We start from the raw sequence: 18,580 nt of genomic DNA on the forward strand, positions 1-18,580 counted from the left end.
CGAACTAAGAGAGCCCAGCAGCCTGGCCCTGTGCTTGTGATTGACTCTGCCCGCCACGTCCCCGACTCCCACGATAGTTGTTGTACCCACCATATCCACGGTTGTTGTAGCCGCCTCGATAGGTGCCTCCGTACTGTCTTCCGCGACCGTAGCCACCGCCCCGACCACGGCCACGATACCCTCCGTCCACATTGCCTTGTCCAAAGGTTTCAATGTTCTTTTTGAACTCTTCGCTTCGGACTTGTCTTCCACCTGCGCGCCCATCACCTCCCTCTTCTCGGTCCCTAGCTTCTGAGGATATGTTGTCGAAGAACGAGGTCGACTTATTGTAAGCAGCTCCTGCGTTGGTTAGGCTCTCTTTTCTCGGAGGTGATGATATTCCTGCATCGGCAGCGCTATCTTCCTTGGTGGCGGGTTCTTCAAGGGGTGATCCTGAAGCAATTGCCTCTTTGATCAAGTCTTCTTTGCTGAACTTTGCATTTGCGGACTCGAAGTCGAAATCAGACTTGGGGATTTCCATCTTCTTTTGACCGCTGCCACGGTGGAAATTGCCTCGCCCTCCTCTTGAGCCCCCTCTAGCGCCGCGCGACGTCCCATTCACCGCTGTTGCTGTAGAGATTTCGGCCACTTTCTTTGTGAGAGCGTCAACCGCAGCTGTTGCAGATGATGTTTTGTTCTGTGCTGCAGCTGCTTGAGGGTTTAGCTTCGCCATTGCAGCTGCAACCGCCTCTTTTGCCTGTCGCGCCGCTTCGTCCATGGCAGCTTGCGAGGTGACAGGCTTTTGTGGTTTCGCCGCCCCACCATTTGCTGCCGAGGCATCTGCGGCTGGAACGGGAGGTGTAAATGATTTTTGATTGACGGTTAGGGGGACTGCAGGCGTGACACGGTTGCTTTTGGGCCCTGCGGGAGCGGGTTTGGTAGGAGCCGGGGCGGCTGCGGCTGCTGCAGGTCCAGGAGCCGAAGTAGGAACAGCTTTCGCGGCGATCTCGGCTTGCGGTGTGCGAGCGGGAACCGGGGGAGGGGGTTGAGAATCTTTCGGAGGGGCTGGAGAAGTGGATTCTGGAGCTTTGTTGCTGCCCGGGAGTTCGGAAGTCAGGCCGGATGCAGGGAGATCAGCAGGAGCATTTGAGGCGGGTGGTTGACGTGAGGGTGGCGGTGGTTGTGGAAGATTGTTGCGCAGACCAGGAGGACCGATAGGAGGTTGCGGATGTTGGGGGAATGGGTGACCAGGTCCTTGTGGAAACCCTGGGCCGCCAGGAGGGCCGAAGTAACCTGGAGGCGGAGGCCCATAAGGCGGGAATCCAGGACCAGGGTCAAACCCTCCAGGAGGTGGACCATAGCCTCTACCGAATTGACCGGGAGGATAGTAGCCACCGAAAGGCGGAGGATGCGGATACTCTTGAGGAGAAAACGGACCGTCGCGGGGAGGGCCCATGGGAGGTGCGCCTGGTCGTGATGCATTCTGGATTATTACACGATGTCAGCGAAGCTCATCACCTGTGTTTTGCGTCGATCTATGTGACCAGAGGAGACGAGAAATCAGAAGGAAGGCAACGGAAATATCCACACAGCTTTGCGCTTTCAGAACAGGTCTGTGAATTTACATCCGAATATTTCATCATTGGAACTAGGGGAGCCGGAGGGTGCAAGACATACCAGGATAGCAGGATCGTTGGGTATGCTCTGCGGAGGAGAGGGGTGTGACGGCTCATCCTCAGCTATCTTGATGTCCTTCACGTCGCTACCGCGAAAGACTATGAACCCATATTTCTGTTGTGAGGGAGGGACGAATTTCTCGACTTTGCGGTCTTCGGTGCCGAAAGAAAAGACATTTTCCAACGCGATTGTCGACTGTTCAGGGTTGATTTCGTGAAGAGTACCTACGTAGCTATATGCGCGAAGGAATCAGAGTGCATCCTTGAGCTTGAAGAGAGGCTCACCTACCGGATTTCACTTTTTGAAATGAGATTGAAACGCTGACCGATGAGATGATCCATGTCCATAACGAGAGGAGTGGAAGAAGGTGCTATTTTCACATGGGGAGAATGAGAGAGAGAGTAAGGAATAGGTTTCGAGGAGGATGTTCGTGGAGGTTGTTGTTCAAAGAGGTTGTGGGTTGATGATGGTGGACAGGACAGCAGGGTGAATTTAGGACTGCGACGAACAGATGTACATTTGCGCAAGATGTTGCTGCGCTTCACCCAACCGCTCGTCTTGGCACAACAGACGGTGAAGTGAACTGACAGACTGGCAGTGTTGGTGGTGTTTGTAGTGTTTGCATCTTTTGCAGCAATCGCATTGTTGGCTGGGGACACCTCCTTGGGCCCGTACAGTTCGGTCTCATACTTCTTCTCTCGTCACCAAGAATCATGGCCACTTCCAATTCGGCCGATCAAGCGGGCAACTACTTCCAAACAGAGTATGTTGCTGTGGTGATGCTGTCTTGCACGAACCTGCTGATCCTTCGGCAGCACCTCTCTGGCTGAACTTGAGCGCAAGCGACAAAAGGCAGCAAATACACTTGGAGACCCAGTCAATTTTCCAAGCAAGATATTAGCCGTCGCCATCAATCACTACTTCGACCCGACAGGTGATGTTGTCTTTGTGGCCGAAGCCGGCGGGCTCGTCAGTGGCCTACGATTATCCACGAATGAGTTATCTACAACACCAAGGGGTCCCCAAGCGCCGCTGACCAGCTTGGCTTTCCATGCCGGCCACACCCCTGCAGCAGGCGTCACTGCTTCGCACGTGCTCAGTGGCTGCTGGGACAAGTCAATATGGAGATACTCGTTCCAAGGCAGTAATGTCATTGACGAGTCTTCATTTCCAGCCCACAGAGATTTCGTAAAGTGCCTGCTCGTAGCCCCGACTCCAGACAAACAGCAGGTCATAATATCCGGCGGGGCTGACGGTGATATCCGGTTCTGGAGCTTGGCTGGCCAATCCATTGGGTCTATCAAGCCTGGCGCTCGTGGTATCGAATGTCTTGTCCTAGATCCTCTGTCTTCGCCCGACTCACCTGGGGTATTCGTCTCGACCTCGAAACAGGAAATCTTCTCCTTCGCCATTCCAAGCCTATCAGATATCACAGCGCACAAATTCGCGTTGACGCCGCCTATTCTGGCACACGCTACTAGTGTATACAAATTACACTTCGACGACGATGGCGACCTCTGGACAGCATCTGCCGACAAAACAGCAAAACATCTCCTAAGGACAGACGGTTGGAAAGTCGAAACCACATTGGCCCATCCCGATTTTGTGCGGGATGTTGTCACTCATGGAAGGTATGGCTGGGTGATAACGGCGTGCAGAGACGAGAACGTCCGCGTCTGGAACACAGCGACGGGGGCTCTATATCACGTCTTCACTGGACACTATGAAGAGGTGACGGGGCTTGCTCTAAGTGGAGATCTCGTCATCAGCGTGAGCATTGATGCAACCCTTCGGAGATGGAGTCTGGCGCCAGCGGATTTGAGTAAGGCGGTGGAGGAGGCGAGACATCCCAAACTCCTTGAGCAAGAGCCCGAACCGAAGACGGATCTGGGTATGCTGACCGAGGAGGAAGAAGCTGAACTGCGTGCATTGATGGAGTCAGAAGCACAGGATACGTTAGAGCGGATGGCCATGGATGAACAATAGTGAACTGGGTCACATGACATCAGTGCCCGTGTTATCTACCCCACGTGCTCGACTCCAGATTATGTAAGCATCCTGGTATCGCGTATGGCTCTCGGCTGATTGGCTGCCTGCCGTTTCAACACCTTGATTGTCGTTTCCTCTCTTATGTTTTGCTGGTGAAAATCTCTGCGTGTGAGCGGCCTGTTCTTCAGCAATCCCTTCCATCGGCTTAAGCCCCTTGCCCAGTCCTGGATCGATATCGACTGATAGCGCAAAAGAAATCCGGTGTCTGACCCTGCCGGCGCTTTCCGACCCCAAGCGCAAACTTTGCACAGCCTCGCCAACCTCTCGATCCACTTGACTTCGCAGTATCAGACTTTTCACCGTCGTTCTTAGCTGGGCTTCTTCGGAAGACTGTCCGGCAACGGTCTCCTGCTAAACTGTTTCTTGCTGTACACACAATCCCGCCAGATCAGGACGCCCAGCGTCCGCCTGGCCGTTAATCCCGATGGGCAATAGCGAACCTCAATTGGCGTTGCGAAATGTTTTGGCGAACAGTTCATCTCCTTATGTGAGGCTGACACGTGTGCTGTATCGGTCGATGCTGACTTGAACAGCTCCGGGAGCATAAGAACAACCCTGTAACATGGCAGGAGTGGTCAGAGAATACCTTGGCTCTGGCAAAGAAACACCAACGGCTTATCTTTCTGAGCATCGGCTACAGTGCCTGCCACTGTGAGAGAAATGTGCCATCTCTGTCTGTCCGGGCTAACGCGACTCCAAGGGTGCCATGTGATGGAAAGAGAGTCGTTCAACTCTCCTGAAGTCGCCGAGATTCTTAACAACTATTTCATCCCCATCAAGCTGGATCGAGAAGTGCGCCCTGATCTTGACGATATCTATATGAGCTATGTCACGGCAACGACAGGCGCAGGCGGGTGGCCCCTGAACGTGTTCTTGACCCCGGAGCTCAAGCCTGTCTTTGGAGGAACCTATTGGCCTGGGCCCACGCCTACCACCAATCTCAAGCAAGCCGTACCTCATGATGAAGCTCCTGTCACGTTCATCGAGATTCTCTCCAAGATGAAGGAGGTATGGACTACTCAACGCGAGCGATGTCTCCAGTCTTCTTCAGAGATTACGGATCAGTTGCTTGCCTTTGCTGGAGAGGGAATCCATTCACATTCAGATAGCCGCGCCCCAGAGAATGAGCCGTCGTCGACGGATCCGCCTGAACCATTGGACCTGGATCTTCTAGACGAAGCGCTGACCCATTTTGTGTCTCGATACGACGCTGCGCACGGCGGCTTCAGCCCGAGTGCAACAGCGCCGAAATTTCCAACACCTTGTAATCTCACTTTTCTCCTTCGAATCGGAGCAGCGATTGCTCGGCCTTCCACACACACCCGTTTTGGCTTCTTCAGTCCCCTACCTGGCATCCTTGGCAAGGACTCGTGCCTTACCGCTGCGCGCATGTCGTTACATACCCTTCTGGCCATGTCACGGTCAGGGTTGAGAGATCAGCTTGGTTACGGCTTCCACCGATACAGTGTCACGACCGACTGGAATCTACCTCACTTCGAGAAAATGATGTGTGACAACGCTCAGCTGCTTGGCTGCTTCTGCGACGCATGGGCATTGGGTCGTGATCCGGAGATTCTGGGGACGATATATAACCTCGTCGAGTACTTCACCAATCCAGGATCACCGATAGTACATCCCGAAGGCGGCTGGTATTCTAGCGAGGATGCGGACTCACAAAGCACGCTTGCACCCCTCAGCAACGGTGCCATTGCAGATGACAGGAAGGAAGGTGCGTTCTACGTCTGGACACTCAAGGAGTTTCAGTCGATATTAGGAGACCCAAATGCCTCGATCCTTGCCCGACATTTTGGCGTTAGGGCGGATGGTAATGTGCCTGCGCAGCATGACCCGCACGACGAGTTCCTAACCCAAAATGTCCTACACATCAGCGCTACACCGTCGGTGCTGGCCAAAGAATTCGGCCTTGCCGAGGAAGAAGTTGTTCGGGTCATCAAATCGGGACGTGCCAAACTGGCCGAGTACCGTAAAGCGAAGCGGGAACAGCCACGAGTTGACACCAAGATCATTACCTCTTGGAACGCACTGGCCATCACGGCCCTTGCTCGTGCCGCCAACACACTGTCCACGATCGACAGACATCGAGCACAGCGGTGTCAGGAAGCTGCAGAGAAAGCAGCAGCATTTATACGCAGGGAAATGTTTAACGAGAGCACAGGCCAACTCACCCGGATCTCATCGGACCCAGCCCGGGATGACGTCGACGTCGCCTTTATCGACGACTACGCGTATTTGACGCAAGCAAACCTGGCCCTCTACGACCTTACTCTCTCTCAACCATACCTCGACTGGGCAGTGCGGCTTCAATCCTACCTCGACGAACAGTTTATCGCCTCCACCACGGGAGGATATTTCCAATGTGAACGACCTCGTCCCTCCGCTCCTCCTGAGCAGATCATCCGCCTAAAGCCTGGCACTGACACGGCATTGCCATCGCCCAACGGGACGATCTGTACAAACCTCTTGTATCTCTCGTCGTACATACAATCCCAGTCGCCATCGCAACAGTCGACAACCACAAAGTCATATATCCGGCACGCACGTGCGACACTCGATGCCTTTGCCGTCGAAATCCTCCAACACCCTTTCCTGTACGTCACTCTCCTCGGTGCGCTAGTGATGGAGCAGGTCGGAGTCAAGACGATCATCGCCCCAATGACGACGAAGGACTCTGAGCTCCGACGTCTGAAGGGCTGGGGGAGGACTGTGGTCAAAGGCATCGTATCCGGGGTTACCATATGTACCCAGAAGGGCGTATGCAGGGCCTTGCGGAGGGAAGATCTCGAGGACGTCGATGAGCTCGACGAGGGGAGTGGACAAGAGAAGGCCAAGGCCAAGCGTGTTGGTACCGACGATGGACCTGCCACGGCGGGACCCGTCAGGGAAAGTGTCTAGGGATTCGCGCATCGGGAGACTTCTATGCGGCGTACAGACGGGCATGGATTCGGGGTCGGAAAGGCTGGAGTAAGTATCCGGTATCTCTGTTTCGTCTTGCTGTAGAGGAGGGTCAGCCACAGCCGCTCCGGTTATCGATGGAGGCTCAACGACGATCATGCGATCTTGAATCCCTTTCGCCCATGCTCGCCTGTGTGCTGTTTGCCTGTCCTGCAGCCCGCACTCCCTGTAGCATTCCGTCGGTTGATAAACACAAACCAGAAAGATAGTGACACGGCCTGTATATATCGCATCATGAGACCACCCGCACCTCCCGAAGAGATACGACGAGCTCAGTGCAGCATTGCCGGAATCCGCTTGATATGTATATCTAGAGAATGGATAGATTTATGTACTTGTTCATGTATATACATTTGTCGCACCCGCCACTGCCCGTCCCAAAATCTAACCTACGCACAGACTGTGATGGTCCCGAGCCCCTCCCAAGGCTACAAACAGTCCATGCCATGCATCAATGCCCGCCGAAAACAATTCCCCTCGTCCCTCCCCAACTCTCACCCACCCACAAGATCCCACCGACGGCCTCACCGTCACGACTCTGCCAGATTTCCCAGTATCAAATCAACCTCCTCGGCGGCCGTCTCGAGGATATGCTCTGCCTTGAACCGCGGCGTCCACGCGAGTTCCGCGCCAGCATGCCGAGCCGTGAATGTGCATCTATGGCGTGAAGGCGAAAAGGTCAGCGTGGCATTCAAGCCCGAAAGTAAAACCCCACAAACGAAACACGCGTGCAGCATACCTTCCTCCTAACATCAACCCGACCAACGCCGGCGGACATCCCAGCCCCCGTCCCATCGTCGTGAGCACATCCGCGTCCCCTTCCGCGGGAACAACGTCCCCAGAATCAACGACGCCCCGTTCTGCCAACCGCCGCGCCATCGCCGCGTACAGGTCCCCCCACACCACACTCCCCGACGAGGCAAGGTAATAGCCCTTCTTACCGCTCGCGGGGTCCTTCTCAGCGAGAATCGCATCCAGCAACGCGAGATACAGCCCCGTATTATCATCAACGTGACACACAGGCCAGGTCGCACTCGAGGGTGGTTCATCCACTGAATATACCCTCCGCGCGGCGCGCGCGGCTTTCACGATCGCGACGGTCTGGATGGAGATGCGGTTCCCGAACCCCCGGCCGGGACCGTACACGATGCACGGCACGAAGATGTAGCAGCGCACATTTTGCGCGTTGGCGCGCTCGACGACGATATTGTTGGCGTCAATGGCCGATTGCAGGAGCGGAATGATCGGCTTCTGCCCCTTCTGCACGTCGTATAATGCCGGGTCGTCGTCGAAGAGGGGGCCCTCGGTCGGGGCGCCCGCGTGGCTGGAGAAGATCTTGGCGCCGCTGGTGTGGAGGAAGTGGACATCGACGCCACCGCCCAACTCGGCCTTCACGCTGGCAAGGGCGTCGATGAAGTGCGCTTGCGTCGTGGCCGTGAGGGCGTCGATGAGGAAGAAGACCACGGTAATCTCGTGCTCGAGGAGGGCCGCCTTCACCGCGGATGCGTCTTTGACGTCGAAGCGCAGGGGGGTGGCGCCATGGTCCCGGGCGGCCGAGGCCTGCGAGTCCGTCCGGACTAGGGCGTAGAGGTTTTTGTATTTGTGTGCTGGGAGGGCGTTGCCTACCTGGGCTAGGAGACTGCCGCCGAGGTAGCCCGACACGCCGGTCAGGAGGATTGAATGGGACATGGTGGGCGACAGGAAGGCAAGGGAAAGGGAAAGGAAAAGGAAGGAAAGGGGAAGGGAAAAGGGGGAAAGGCAGGGCCGAACTGATACTACGCTTTGACTTCGGAGTCACGATATACTTCCCGCAGAGCAAGACATGCTGGATGTTGATATGTTCACCATGATTGATGGAAGATGTGGGCGGCGGTGTTGGGGTCACAGTTGGAGAGATGGTGTATTTGTAAAGGACGGAGTCAAGACATTCCATACCTAGGTAGGTCCCTACTTACATCTAGTGGGGTCGGTCTCTCGGGTGCTTTATAATACTGACACCAGGAAAGCTAGGAAAGTTAGGAAAGCTTCAGGATAATTCCGTCTTCTAAGTGAAACGAGGGTTGAACCTGCAATCATTTACCTGTGCGTCTCTTCTTTGCCTTTCCATCATCACTCTCCTTGCCCGCATCACCTTCGTCCTGTGGCTCGTCGCTCCGCTGTCTCTTGCGTGACTTACCTGTGGCTTTGGTCTTTGTGGGTGCCTTTGGAGGACGCAGAATCAGTCTCCGGGGTGTTATTGGAGTGGGTCGGTCCTTTGGCCCTTGCACTTGTGTTGGCGAACTCGTGCTTCCCTCGTGCTTACCGTGGCTTTCATCCTCCCCGTCGGCTTTATCACTGTCTTGTGCATCGCTGGAGCGCTTTGTAATCTTGCCTGTCGCGGTGTTAATCTTCAATATCAAGCGAGGCCTCTTTGTCGCAGGGGGGTCTTGATTCTCGTCCGTGTCGGTCCTGCTCGACTCCTCACCGTCGGTTTGGGTCTTGTTAGCTTCCTCGAGCTCCTCTCTTTTCCGCTTGGCAGCAGTAGATCGGGTCACTCTTTCCGAGGTCACAGTGGGTATCGGCTTCCGCGGTGCACGTGTGCGCCGCGGTCGCGTTGTGCGCTCTACGGGACGACCTTCGGATCCATCGACTTTGACATTGGCCGCCGGCGAAGCCGGCCTCCGTGCTCCCTTGTCCGTACGTGGCTCTGGTTGTGTTCCTGAGTCAGCACTAGTAACCTCGTTGTCTGTCCTTGCCGGCGGCGCGGGAGCGAGAGGTTGTTCAACCGTCGAAAGGTACTGGTCATTGTCCTGCACATGCTCACCTTCTAGAAGCGAACCGATAGTCTCGGTGGCATTGATATGGCGCAGGATACCGCGAAGACGGGCTTGGACGTCAGAGTCCTTCGTTTCTTTTGGAGGTGACGCGTGCTGCTCTGAAGCGGGCAGTAACCCTTGTTCGGGCTGCGTCTGATTTCTGCTTGCATTAGCATTGTGGTCGCCAGTTACTGGTGCGGGAACATGGTCATCCGCTGGAGGGGAGACTCTCTCACTGGAGCCGTTCGGAGAATGGCTTCCCTGGTTCGTGGTACCTGTTTCTTCTGAAGCCTCCAAACTAACAGTCAAAGGGGCTGCTTGAGGTACTTGATTAGCCATGCTCAGGAGGATGTGCGCGACCTCTAGTCGATCCCTGTCTTCTTGCGCTGCTTCGTCTGCGCCCCTTGCGGTAGCCGCTACTGTCGTCGCATCCCGACGAATTGGGCCTACCGGCTGAATTTGACCGTCACCCTCGACCGGTCGCATTTGAGCTTCGGTAAAATTCTGAAACCGATTACGTCTGTCGGGGTTCGTGTCCATGTAAGTTAGCGTTACGGCAGTCATTAGGGGCCACGGGACACGAATGCCCGTTTGTGTCAACAAATCACTTTGAATGCGGCCTCTGGTATTGGTTGAGTCGGGCATCGACTCTACGTCCAGCAGGTATAGACAGCGGCGGTAAAGCCATGCGGGTATGCCCATTCCTGGAGCAGTGGTGGCATTGACCCACGTATTGTTTGGTACGTCGAGGAGATTTTCGTCCATTTTGGAGACTGTTCCGCCGCAAATGTAATGAAAGCTGCTGTCGAAGATACAGTTCGATGTGGCTGATGACCCCTATATATAAACAAGGCTAGCAAAAGGTATCCGAAACGGCAGGATCTTGTCAGAAACGGACATCAAAGAGGCCATGAGTAAAAAGCTGCGGTATATATACTCGCAGGCTGACTACAATCTACGAGGCGTCGGTCGCCATGATGTAGTGGCCTAGAGCATTCTGTCGAGTCTTCCATATCAATGGCAATATCCTTGTGTTCCTTTGTTCTCCACAATGCCATGTTGTGCACACACCAATGGAGGAAACCTAAAATAGCTGACGCTTCCTCAATTAGCAGGAGATTCTTTGTCTAAAGTCCCCCAATCTTTGTCCCGTCGTGTGAGCAACAGTCACCACGTTTCATAGCTACCATTCAGTTCTGGCTTCAAGAAAAGAGTCTGGTATGCGCTGGAGCCTGACGCGAACGGGACATGTCTCGTGCGTGTCTTTTCGGCGGGGAAATTCGCTCCGCTGGACGCCCGTTTAGCTGTGCCAGTCTGCTAGACATAAGTATCCGTGCAATTTCATCTTTTTAGCCACTGGAACAATATTACTCCTTTGCGCGCCAGATTGTATCAGTCGGTCTTCAGAATAACAGCCGTCGGCAAAGGTTATGATTCATCGGTCTCTCGGCGCAACGGCCAATGCAGTTCGCAGTGTCCGCCACGAGCCAGATGAGAGCCGGGAATAGTTGTAGAAAAGTCAGGTCAACCTCGAATACTCGTCAAGGTCCTGCATATGGTTGATCATGCCCAGGCAGTGCTAAGCCACCTATCCGAAAGTAATTGAGTCCCCAGGTCGTGGCTAGTTCCTCTAAACAAGTCTCCAGGTTGTGCTTGATGTCGACCAAATGGTCGGACGTATCCAGTATGACCAGCCTCATGTCTGACCGACGGACTTTGACGTCGTAGAACTCAAGCAAGCTTCGTATCAAGTCAGCTGTTTCTCGGATATCAGGGCGCAGACCTTTAGTTCTGAGGAGAGGAGACAACCTACGGTGGAATTGAAGCTCTTTGAACTCGAGCACCGTTCTTGGATAGTCGCGATGGACTTCCCACAGTTCCTCGTCCCTCATATGCATGGTGGGGTCTTTATCGTCTTTCGTGGGGGTTGCGCCTTTTCTTTCGAGCAGTCGCTTTCTCTGTGCTTCGACGATCGCTCTAGCTCGAGGAGTAGGCGCGGATATAGGTGCAACGGTATGATAAGGTCGCCATATCAGCCCATTCTTGCTTCTAGCTTCCTGGTTTTTCAGCCTCTCTTCGATAATCGCGAGACGAAATCCAAGTCCAAGGGTAGAACGGTTCCCCTCACGAGTGATGAGCTCGTTCTGGAGGATCTGGAAAATGTTCAGACCAAATCCGGCCGTCTCCATCGCCATTGTGGAGCAATCTTAACAGATGCGCAACATGGAAAAATCCACAAGAGACAAGAATCGAAACGGCTGCACGTGGAGCGTCAATGTAGCAAGAACGACCATGTCAGAGGGAAGTGAAATAGCGGCGCGGGTCGTGGTGGACGTGTCACCTACGTCATCGACACTAAGAAGCTCGTATCTCGTGTCGCATCCCGTGATTTCAGTTCTGCCTCACCGTTCGATGAGCGATCCTCCCAAAATGTCTTGGTCACGTGTGTGAACGAGAGCCTCTCAGGATATTGGGAAAGTCATACGACCGTAGCCAGATGCTAGCTCAGCCAACAATTGCTGATCGGAACCCCAGGGACGCCACGAACTCATCTTCAACTCTGAAATCTCGAAACATTCCCCAGCATCAATAAGGTGGGCCGTCATCCTTCAGGCCCTCAGGTCCTCCGGTGTGTCTTGCTGGTTGTTCCATCTTCCTTTGATGAATGCATCCAGCTGTCCGATCTCCTCCCACACCTGCCAAACGCGAGGGAACTCTCCCTGTACGTCGACCCCGAACCTCAACGCTCCATCGATCGCCGGTGCAAGAGCGCAGTCTGCCATGGTCACTGAAGCCCCAACGCTGTACTTTCCGCCGTGAACCTTGACAAGTTCCTCATACGCGCGAAACCCTAAGCACATAAAATGCTGCTGCCACTTTTGTGCCTCTATGTTGAGCGGTTTGATGTAATTCAGGACTCGCAGGTTCGTGACTGGTTGGATATCGCTTGCTACGATATTCACCAGCTCCCTTACCCTCGCTCTGCCTGGGGGGTTGTCCATGGCCGGCAGCAGCTTCACTCCATTCCCTTCTTCGACTTCTTCGAGGAATTCCAAGATTGCGACGGATTGTCTGATCCTGGTAATCTCCTTGCCTGTTTGTCGATCACTGACGACCAGAGTAGGCACCGAGTCGCTCGGGTTCAGGGCGTGGTACTCCGTGCTATGCTGCTCCCCTTTCACCAAATGGATGTATTTGTACTCCAGCGGAATACCTTTCAGGTGAGCGGCAATCCGAACTCGGGCGGAACAGGAGCTACGAAAGTAGCTAAACAAAGTATACTTGTACTTGAGCTTGTCAGACATGTCGATCAAGCTCGTCAGACTTCGAAAACGGGTCCAGTCGTGCCAAATTCTGGGGAACCCGCGTAAGTACCGTCCCTGTCCTCGTCTCCGTCCGGGGTATGCGGTGATTCAGAGGGGTTAGTCCAAACTAGCGAAAAGCTAGCAGGATCTGGAGCTGTGCGTGCAGATGAGATACGCAAGTGGCACCCAAACTGCGCTATGTTGTCGCTGGTCCCTCTCCCAAAGACCCTTCTTGCAGCGAAAATGCTTCGGCCTCCACAATTTCCAAGCCCTGACCAGGCTCTTAAATGTTTTACCGGCGGCGGCAGGCTAATTCCAAGCAAGCTAGCTTCAACTTAATCACTGATCCCAGTCCCTCAGAGCATGTAATCCTTCTCACCGAGTATTGCCAATACCGAGCGCAATTATGGCAGACTTTCTGGTCGAGGACCAGCTGATTATCTTCTCTTATACCACGCCCAGTACCCATCGCGGAAACCCCGCAAATGTGAGCGGAGCTCATTCCGAACACTCTCCGTGTAACGCTCCGCGATCTGTTTTAGTTTCGGCCGATCTCGGGCAGCAAACCTTGATACAGTGCGGTTGACTCTAGCCAGTCTTCGTACATGCGCCGTAGCCTGCAGGGGACCAGCTGTGATGCTGACACGGTTACGCGAGGCTGCATGGTCGCTGGGGACAAGGCTCCCTCGGTGGAACTCCGGTAAAGCATGATTTTGCGGGGGAGGGGCTTTGGACTTTTTGGAGACATGATGAAGCATTGACTACCTAGGTGCCCTCCCACCTCTCAGAACGACAGACTCAAAAACTTTGAGGGAGAACTCGGAGCTACCACATTCTCTCTTCTACCAATCCCTAGACAAGCTCGATCTACCACACCTGTTATACAACATGGCGAACAAGGCAATCCGGATTGGCTTCGTCCCCGAACACTATCTCCTCCCTCTCCATCTCTGCACAAAACATTCCCTCTTCCCTTCGAATCTGCAGATATCGCTCGTCCCGTTCCCGTCCGGCACGGGGCATATGATTACTTCCCTCCGCTCCAAGGAGATCGACCTTGCCATCGGGTTGACGGAGGGCTGGGTGGCCGGCTTACTGAACCCCGACAACCACAAGAAGAGCGCACAAGAGAAAGGATACTCGATCGTGGGTTCGTGGGTGTCCACACCTTTACGATGGGCAATAGTCACAGGGCGGAATAGAGATGACATCTCCACTGTGGACGATCTCAAACAACACAGACGCGTCGGTGTCAGTCGACTCGGGAGTGGAAGTCACATCATGGCATTCGTCCTTGCACAGCAAGAAGGCTGGCTCCACCAATCAAAAGATCAAAAGTCTGAGGGGTTGACACTGGTTCCATTGGGCCCGTTCAAGGATTTGAGAGACGGAGTAACCAGCTCCGCGGCGGACTTCTTCATGTGGGAACATTTCACTACAAAGCCCTGGTTTCACGGTGAAGGCACAGAGCTGAAGAAGATTGGGGAGATTTATACGCCGTGGCCGAGCTGGCATATTGCTGCTTCAACGGAAATGTTTCCGAACCCGGAGGGCGATGAGACACTGAAGGCTGTGTTTGAGGCCTTCGACCAAGGTATCAAAGCGTTCAGTGATGATACGGGTTCAGCGATTCGGATGTTGGGGACTGGCGAGGCACAATGTCATTATAGTGAAGACGATGGAAAGGAATGGTTGAAGGGCGTCAAGTTCGTGGACGGGACAAGAGGGGTCGATGAAGATGTCATGAAGGGCGTGGTTGATGTATTGAAGACGGCTGATGTGATTGGGACGGACGTGCAGGTTCAACGGGGAGATGGAGTCATTGGGATTGCAAGATGAGGAGCAGGCCCAACGAGGTTCCCGCCAGGAATGTGTATAAGTGTATAACAGTGCTTGATTCGCTTCTCCACGGAGGAGCAGGTCAACATATCATCATAATCGCACGATGCACGCGCGAGTGCTGCACACATCTCGACCATGCAGCACAGAACACTGGGTCACTTCTCATTTGGTGGTCTGAGGCTCAGAACAGAACTGTGAGAAGGACTTGCTCTAAACATCCGATGTCTTGATATGTCATGATGTAAAGCAGACAGCTCGTACGTATCATTACGGGCGGAATATTGTCGACACCTAGAGATCATCGATCTGAGGAAGACAGAAACCCCAAATAGATTCTCGTCGCAGCAGTCACTTGAGTAATTAGTGAGCGAATGGTGAAAGTGGTGAAAGGATATGCCTCGTTAGTCAGCCAACGTCATCAGCGAGATCCCAGCCCTGCGCCTGTCAGACAGAGACATTTTCTCTCAGACTCACTTTGCACTGAGCTCCCCCAAGCGTCCGCTCTGGCTGGGCGCCGACGCACAGTCTCCAGTGGTGTCGCGGCGAGCCTAGGCTGCCCAGGTGTCATCGGCGCGATTTCAGGCTTCGTCGCCATCCCCTGGTACCCTCCCTAAGCTGAGCCAGCCGTTCGAATCGTTTTTACGAGCGCTCATCTGTGCGTGAAGCGGCTTCATGTCCAAAGTTGAAACAGCTGCAAGGTTAAAAAGAAAGCGCAAAAGCTCCTCCTTACAGCTGTGACCCTCACCCTCAACCTCACGTCAATCAGATCATTGCAAGAAGGAATCTCTAATTAGCCCAATACTCTGTATTCCATCGACGGCAATTGCCTCTTCAGACGAGGCATCTGCTTATTCCACTCTTCCGGGGGTTACTAAACTATGCCCTCGACACTCTACCGCTCTGATTCGTTCTGCGACTCTCGCTCAGAGCTCATCCTCTCTCTGAACCTTTCCACCCCGTTTTCTCTAACATCTCACCTCACGTCCTAATCGAGCCATTCAGCAACAGTGGTCCTCGTTCCAGCAACACGTACGCTCCCTTCTGCCACCAATCTTGACCATCGCCTGGGCCTGTGGGCTTCGAGTTGCGTCTTTGCTGCTATTTCTGTTCACTTCTACCGACGCCGTCATACCACATATCCGCACAGGGGTTCAGCTGTGCACACGCAAGCACATAACCGCCTCTCTTGATCTAGGCCTGGCCGTCGATTCGCCGCATACATCAACTCGCACTCACTACCTTTTCTTCTTGCGTCGCGCTATGGCGGCGCGCAATCGCAGCGCTCCGTAGAAGACCACCAGGATCGTTCGGCCGAACCCCGAGTGATCCAGTCAAGATGACTCCGCGGTCGACTGCTAGTAATATTCCGTCCCCCAGCGTTGGTCAACCGACACCCCCAGCTGCACCGTCTACCATCTCTGCCACAGCAACCGCCGCCACGAACGACTCTGACACCGACACTCACCCCGAAGAACGACCAACTCATACCTCTGAGATCGGAACTCTGAAAAAGCTTCCCAATCAGGGCACTGCCTGGTTAGGGAGCTCTTCCGGCGTCTACTTCGTCAACACTGTTCGACGCGCCTTTTCCGCCGCTTTCGCTTCGAATCTAGGTGGTCCCAATGCTGTACCAGCCAGCGAGGATATCCTGACGGGAGAAGACGCGGACGGTCGTTCATACAACGGCCCACTTCATGATGGACCCAGCACCACCGATCTGTTCCCGCAAAACCTCGCAGCCGCGCTGGGGAAACCGCCAGATCGAAAGATTGCGATAGAACTCGTCACGTCTTTCTTCACAACATGGCACCCACTGTTTCCCTTTCTCCATGGCCCCAGTTTTATCAAGGACATGGAGTCAATATACTCGGTTCAACGCCAGCGGCGGCCTTCAAAGACGACCAAAGACAATCCTGCACCCGTAGATGTCCGCAAGCTTGTGACCTTCCAATTGATCATCAACATCGCGGCGCTGGACCGGAGCGATCTTTCCCTACCTGTTGAATCGCGCATCAAATCCGCTGCCGATGTCTGTCGAGTGGCCGGATGTCTGGCTCTCAATCACGACCTATCCACAATTCAAGCTATTCTTGCTGCCGAACTCTACCTCACTGCCACACTTGCTATTCGACAAGCTAGTACCCTTGCAGGAATCATCATCAAGTTGATCTATCATGCTGGTCTGCACCGCTGCCCTTTGCGATACGCGCAGCTTTCGCTCGAAGATTGCGAGATTCGCAAACGAATATTCTGGTCAGCGTACGCTCTCGACCGGCACTGCAATCTCAGTCTTGGTGACCCCAATGTTATTCAGGACGACGATATCGATGTGTGCTTGTCTGGGCCCGAACTACACAAAGCAGGGGTTCATATAGCACCTCCTGGCGCGGATACGGATGTGGGGATGCATATGCCACCTCCACGGTCATTGAACGATGACCCTCGCGTGGCGCAGTCCAACAACGACGGGCCGGAAGCTCGAGAAAAACGACTCCGAGAAGCTGCTTTGACAGCGTATGTGCAATGGGGAAAACTCACAGGCCAAATAATTGAAGTGTTCCACAAAAGCATAAACCACAGGTTCCCCAAGCATGAACAGATTCTTCGCCTGACCAGCGACATCGAGACATGGTGGAATGACCTCCCCGGTAACCTAAGTGGTGAATACGAGGCAGGGCCTCAAAGCGATACACACGAGAACAGCGAAAACAACGCTCCATCGAGCACCAACGGCCATAATTCAAGACCATCCGTCGATCACCCTTCACCTGGCCCTCTACAGCAACACCTTGCCAGTTTCTTCAAGATCCTTTACCACCGGCTACTTCTACTAGTCAATCGCCCGCGCCTCTCGTTAGACCAATCGACACCCGAGTTCCAGCATGGCCTACAGGTCTGCATTCGCGCCTCCAGGGGCATCATCGCCGGCCTCAAGGCGCACAGAAAGCATGGCCAATCCATGTTTCTCCCCGGTCTGTTATCAGCTGCGTGGATGTCTGGTCTCATCATTGCGTTTGCATGTCAATTGGGCAAATATGCGAAGGCGCGGGCTCTCAGCGACATGCAAGCTTGTCTTACCTTGCTTGAAAGCATGAACATAAGGTGGTATACGGTACAGAACTGCCACAAAGTATTGGGCCTATTAATTTCTAGCGTTCAATCACGCAAAGCATCGATAAATGGCTTTCTAACCATGCCGAAACCTGAGAATATGCAATCACCACAAGGCTTGCCGAGCGACCTTGACCAGCCCTCCCGCAAGCGACAACGTACGGCAAGCAACAACGAAGAAGGTGCGCTAGGAAATAGCCCAAGAAAATCATCCATTGCCGATTCGACGGCAAGCTCGCCTATCCAAGGCCACAACTCCGTAGCTGGGAATCCGAACTCGCACGCTCGAGGCCCGAAACACAAATCTTCTACTCCCACCAGCACCAATACCTGGACGCCTCAAACCACGAATTTTGACCCCTCCAACCCTTCAGCCCTCACCAATCCCCACGGCACACTCGGTGCCTTCGATTTCTCGAACTGGGACCGTGGTCAGCCCACCACACAACCACCGTTTCACCCGGGCATCGGCTCGGCCGTATATGCAACACCTCAAGACCTCGCGTTTGCACAGTCAACCATGAATGTGAACCTACCAGGCATGCCCAGCCCGTCTGGCCCACCTGGATTAGGGAATGGTGGCGGGACTGGCGGTGCCGGTGGGATGAACGAGTACAGCGATCCGATGTTCTGGGGCAATATGGACTACAATGTGGCGGATATCTTTGGGAGCGCGACATGGGAGAACATGACGGGACCATTTGCACCCGGCGGCGGGGTCAATGGTGGGTGGGAGATGTAAGGGTGGCAAGGTTGGAGCCCATCGCTACGGGCGATGGATGACTCTTCTCAAGACCCTAACACGAGGGTTCAGGCATTATGCCTCGGTGGCCTGTGCCAGGACAGTAA

At 54.2% G+C, this 18,580-nt stretch overlaps 9 protein-coding genes across 9 annotated transcripts; 4 read left to right on the forward strand and 5 right to left on the reverse strand.

Moving 5' to 3' along the window:
* Positions 1-4: 4 nt before the first annotated feature.
* Positions 5-2,003, reverse strand: A1O7_05017 (uncharacterized protein; the record flags this gene model as incomplete). The annotated part of the gene is made up of 3 exons (XM_007759027.1): positions 5-1,462; positions 1,657-1,888; positions 1,945-2,003. The coding sequence occupies 3 exons, from the start codon at positions 2,001-2,003 to the stop codon at positions 5-7; spliced, it is 1,749 nt and encodes a 582-aa protein (XP_007757217.1).
* A 366-nt stretch (positions 2,004-2,369) lies between these two features.
* A1O7_05018 (uncharacterized protein) lies at positions 2,370-3,642 on the forward strand (the record flags this gene model as incomplete). Its single annotated transcript, XM_007759028.1, has 2 exons — positions 2,370-2,419; positions 2,472-3,642. The coding sequence occupies 2 exons, from the start codon at positions 2,370-2,372 to the stop codon at positions 3,640-3,642; spliced, it is 1,221 nt and encodes a 406-aa protein (XP_007757218.1).
* A 487-nt stretch (positions 3,643-4,129) lies between these two features.
* Positions 4,130-6,618, forward strand: A1O7_05019 (uncharacterized protein; the record flags this gene model as incomplete). The annotated part of the gene is made up of 3 exons (XM_007759029.1): positions 4,130-4,192; positions 4,239-4,356; positions 4,406-6,618. 3 exons carry the CDS (start codon positions 4,130-4,132, stop codon positions 6,616-6,618), a joined length of 2,394 nt encoding a protein of 797 aa, XP_007757219.1.
* Positions 6,619-7,208: 590 nt separating this feature from the next.
* On the reverse strand, positions 7,209-8,367 carry A1O7_05020 (uncharacterized protein; the record flags this gene model as incomplete). The annotated part of the gene is made up of 2 exons (XM_007759030.1): positions 7,209-7,335; positions 7,418-8,367. 2 exons carry the CDS (start codon positions 8,365-8,367, stop codon positions 7,209-7,211), a joined length of 1,077 nt encoding a protein of 358 aa, XP_007757220.1.
* Positions 8,368-8,750: 383 nt separating this feature from the next.
* Positions 8,751-10,238, reverse strand: A1O7_05021 (uncharacterized protein; the record flags this gene model as incomplete). Its single annotated transcript, XM_007759031.1, has 1 exon — positions 8,751-10,238. The coding sequence occupies one exon, from the start codon at positions 10,236-10,238 to the stop codon at positions 8,751-8,753; it is 1,488 nt and encodes a 495-aa protein (XP_007757221.1).
* Positions 10,239-11,014: 776 nt separating this feature from the next.
* A1O7_05022 (uncharacterized protein) lies at positions 11,015-11,668 on the reverse strand (the record flags this gene model as incomplete). The annotated part of the gene is made up of 1 exon (XM_007759032.1): positions 11,015-11,668. One exon carries the CDS (start codon positions 11,666-11,668, stop codon positions 11,015-11,017), a length of 654 nt encoding a protein of 217 aa, XP_007757222.1.
* Positions 11,669-12,082: 414 nt separating this feature from the next.
* A1O7_05023 (maleylacetoacetate isomerase) lies at positions 12,083-12,778 on the reverse strand (the record flags this gene model as incomplete). Its single annotated transcript, XM_007759033.1, has 1 exon — positions 12,083-12,778. One exon carries the CDS (start codon positions 12,776-12,778, stop codon positions 12,083-12,085), a length of 696 nt encoding a protein of 231 aa, XP_007757223.1.
* An 888-nt stretch (positions 12,779-13,666) lies between these two features.
* A1O7_05024 (alpha 1,3-glucosidase) lies at positions 13,667-14,617 on the forward strand (the record flags this gene model as incomplete). The annotated part of the gene is made up of 1 exon (XM_007759034.1): positions 13,667-14,617. One exon carries the CDS (start codon positions 13,667-13,669, stop codon positions 14,615-14,617), a length of 951 nt encoding a protein of 316 aa, XP_007757224.1.
* Positions 14,618-15,956: 1,339 nt separating this feature from the next.
* Positions 15,957-18,473, forward strand: A1O7_05025 (uncharacterized protein; the record flags this gene model as incomplete). Its single annotated transcript, XM_007759035.1, has 1 exon — positions 15,957-18,473. One exon carries the CDS (start codon positions 15,957-15,959, stop codon positions 18,471-18,473), a length of 2,517 nt encoding a protein of 838 aa, XP_007757225.1.
* Positions 18,474-18,580: the final 107 nt, after the last annotated feature.

Source organism: Cladophialophora yegresii (assembly GCF_000585515.1).
Source record: "Cladophialophora yegresii CBS 114405 chromosome Unknown aczIN-supercont1.3, whole genome shotgun sequence".
In the NCBI taxonomy this organism is placed as follows: Eukaryota; Fungi; Ascomycota; class Eurotiomycetes; order Chaetothyriales; family Herpotrichiellaceae; genus Cladophialophora; species Cladophialophora yegresii.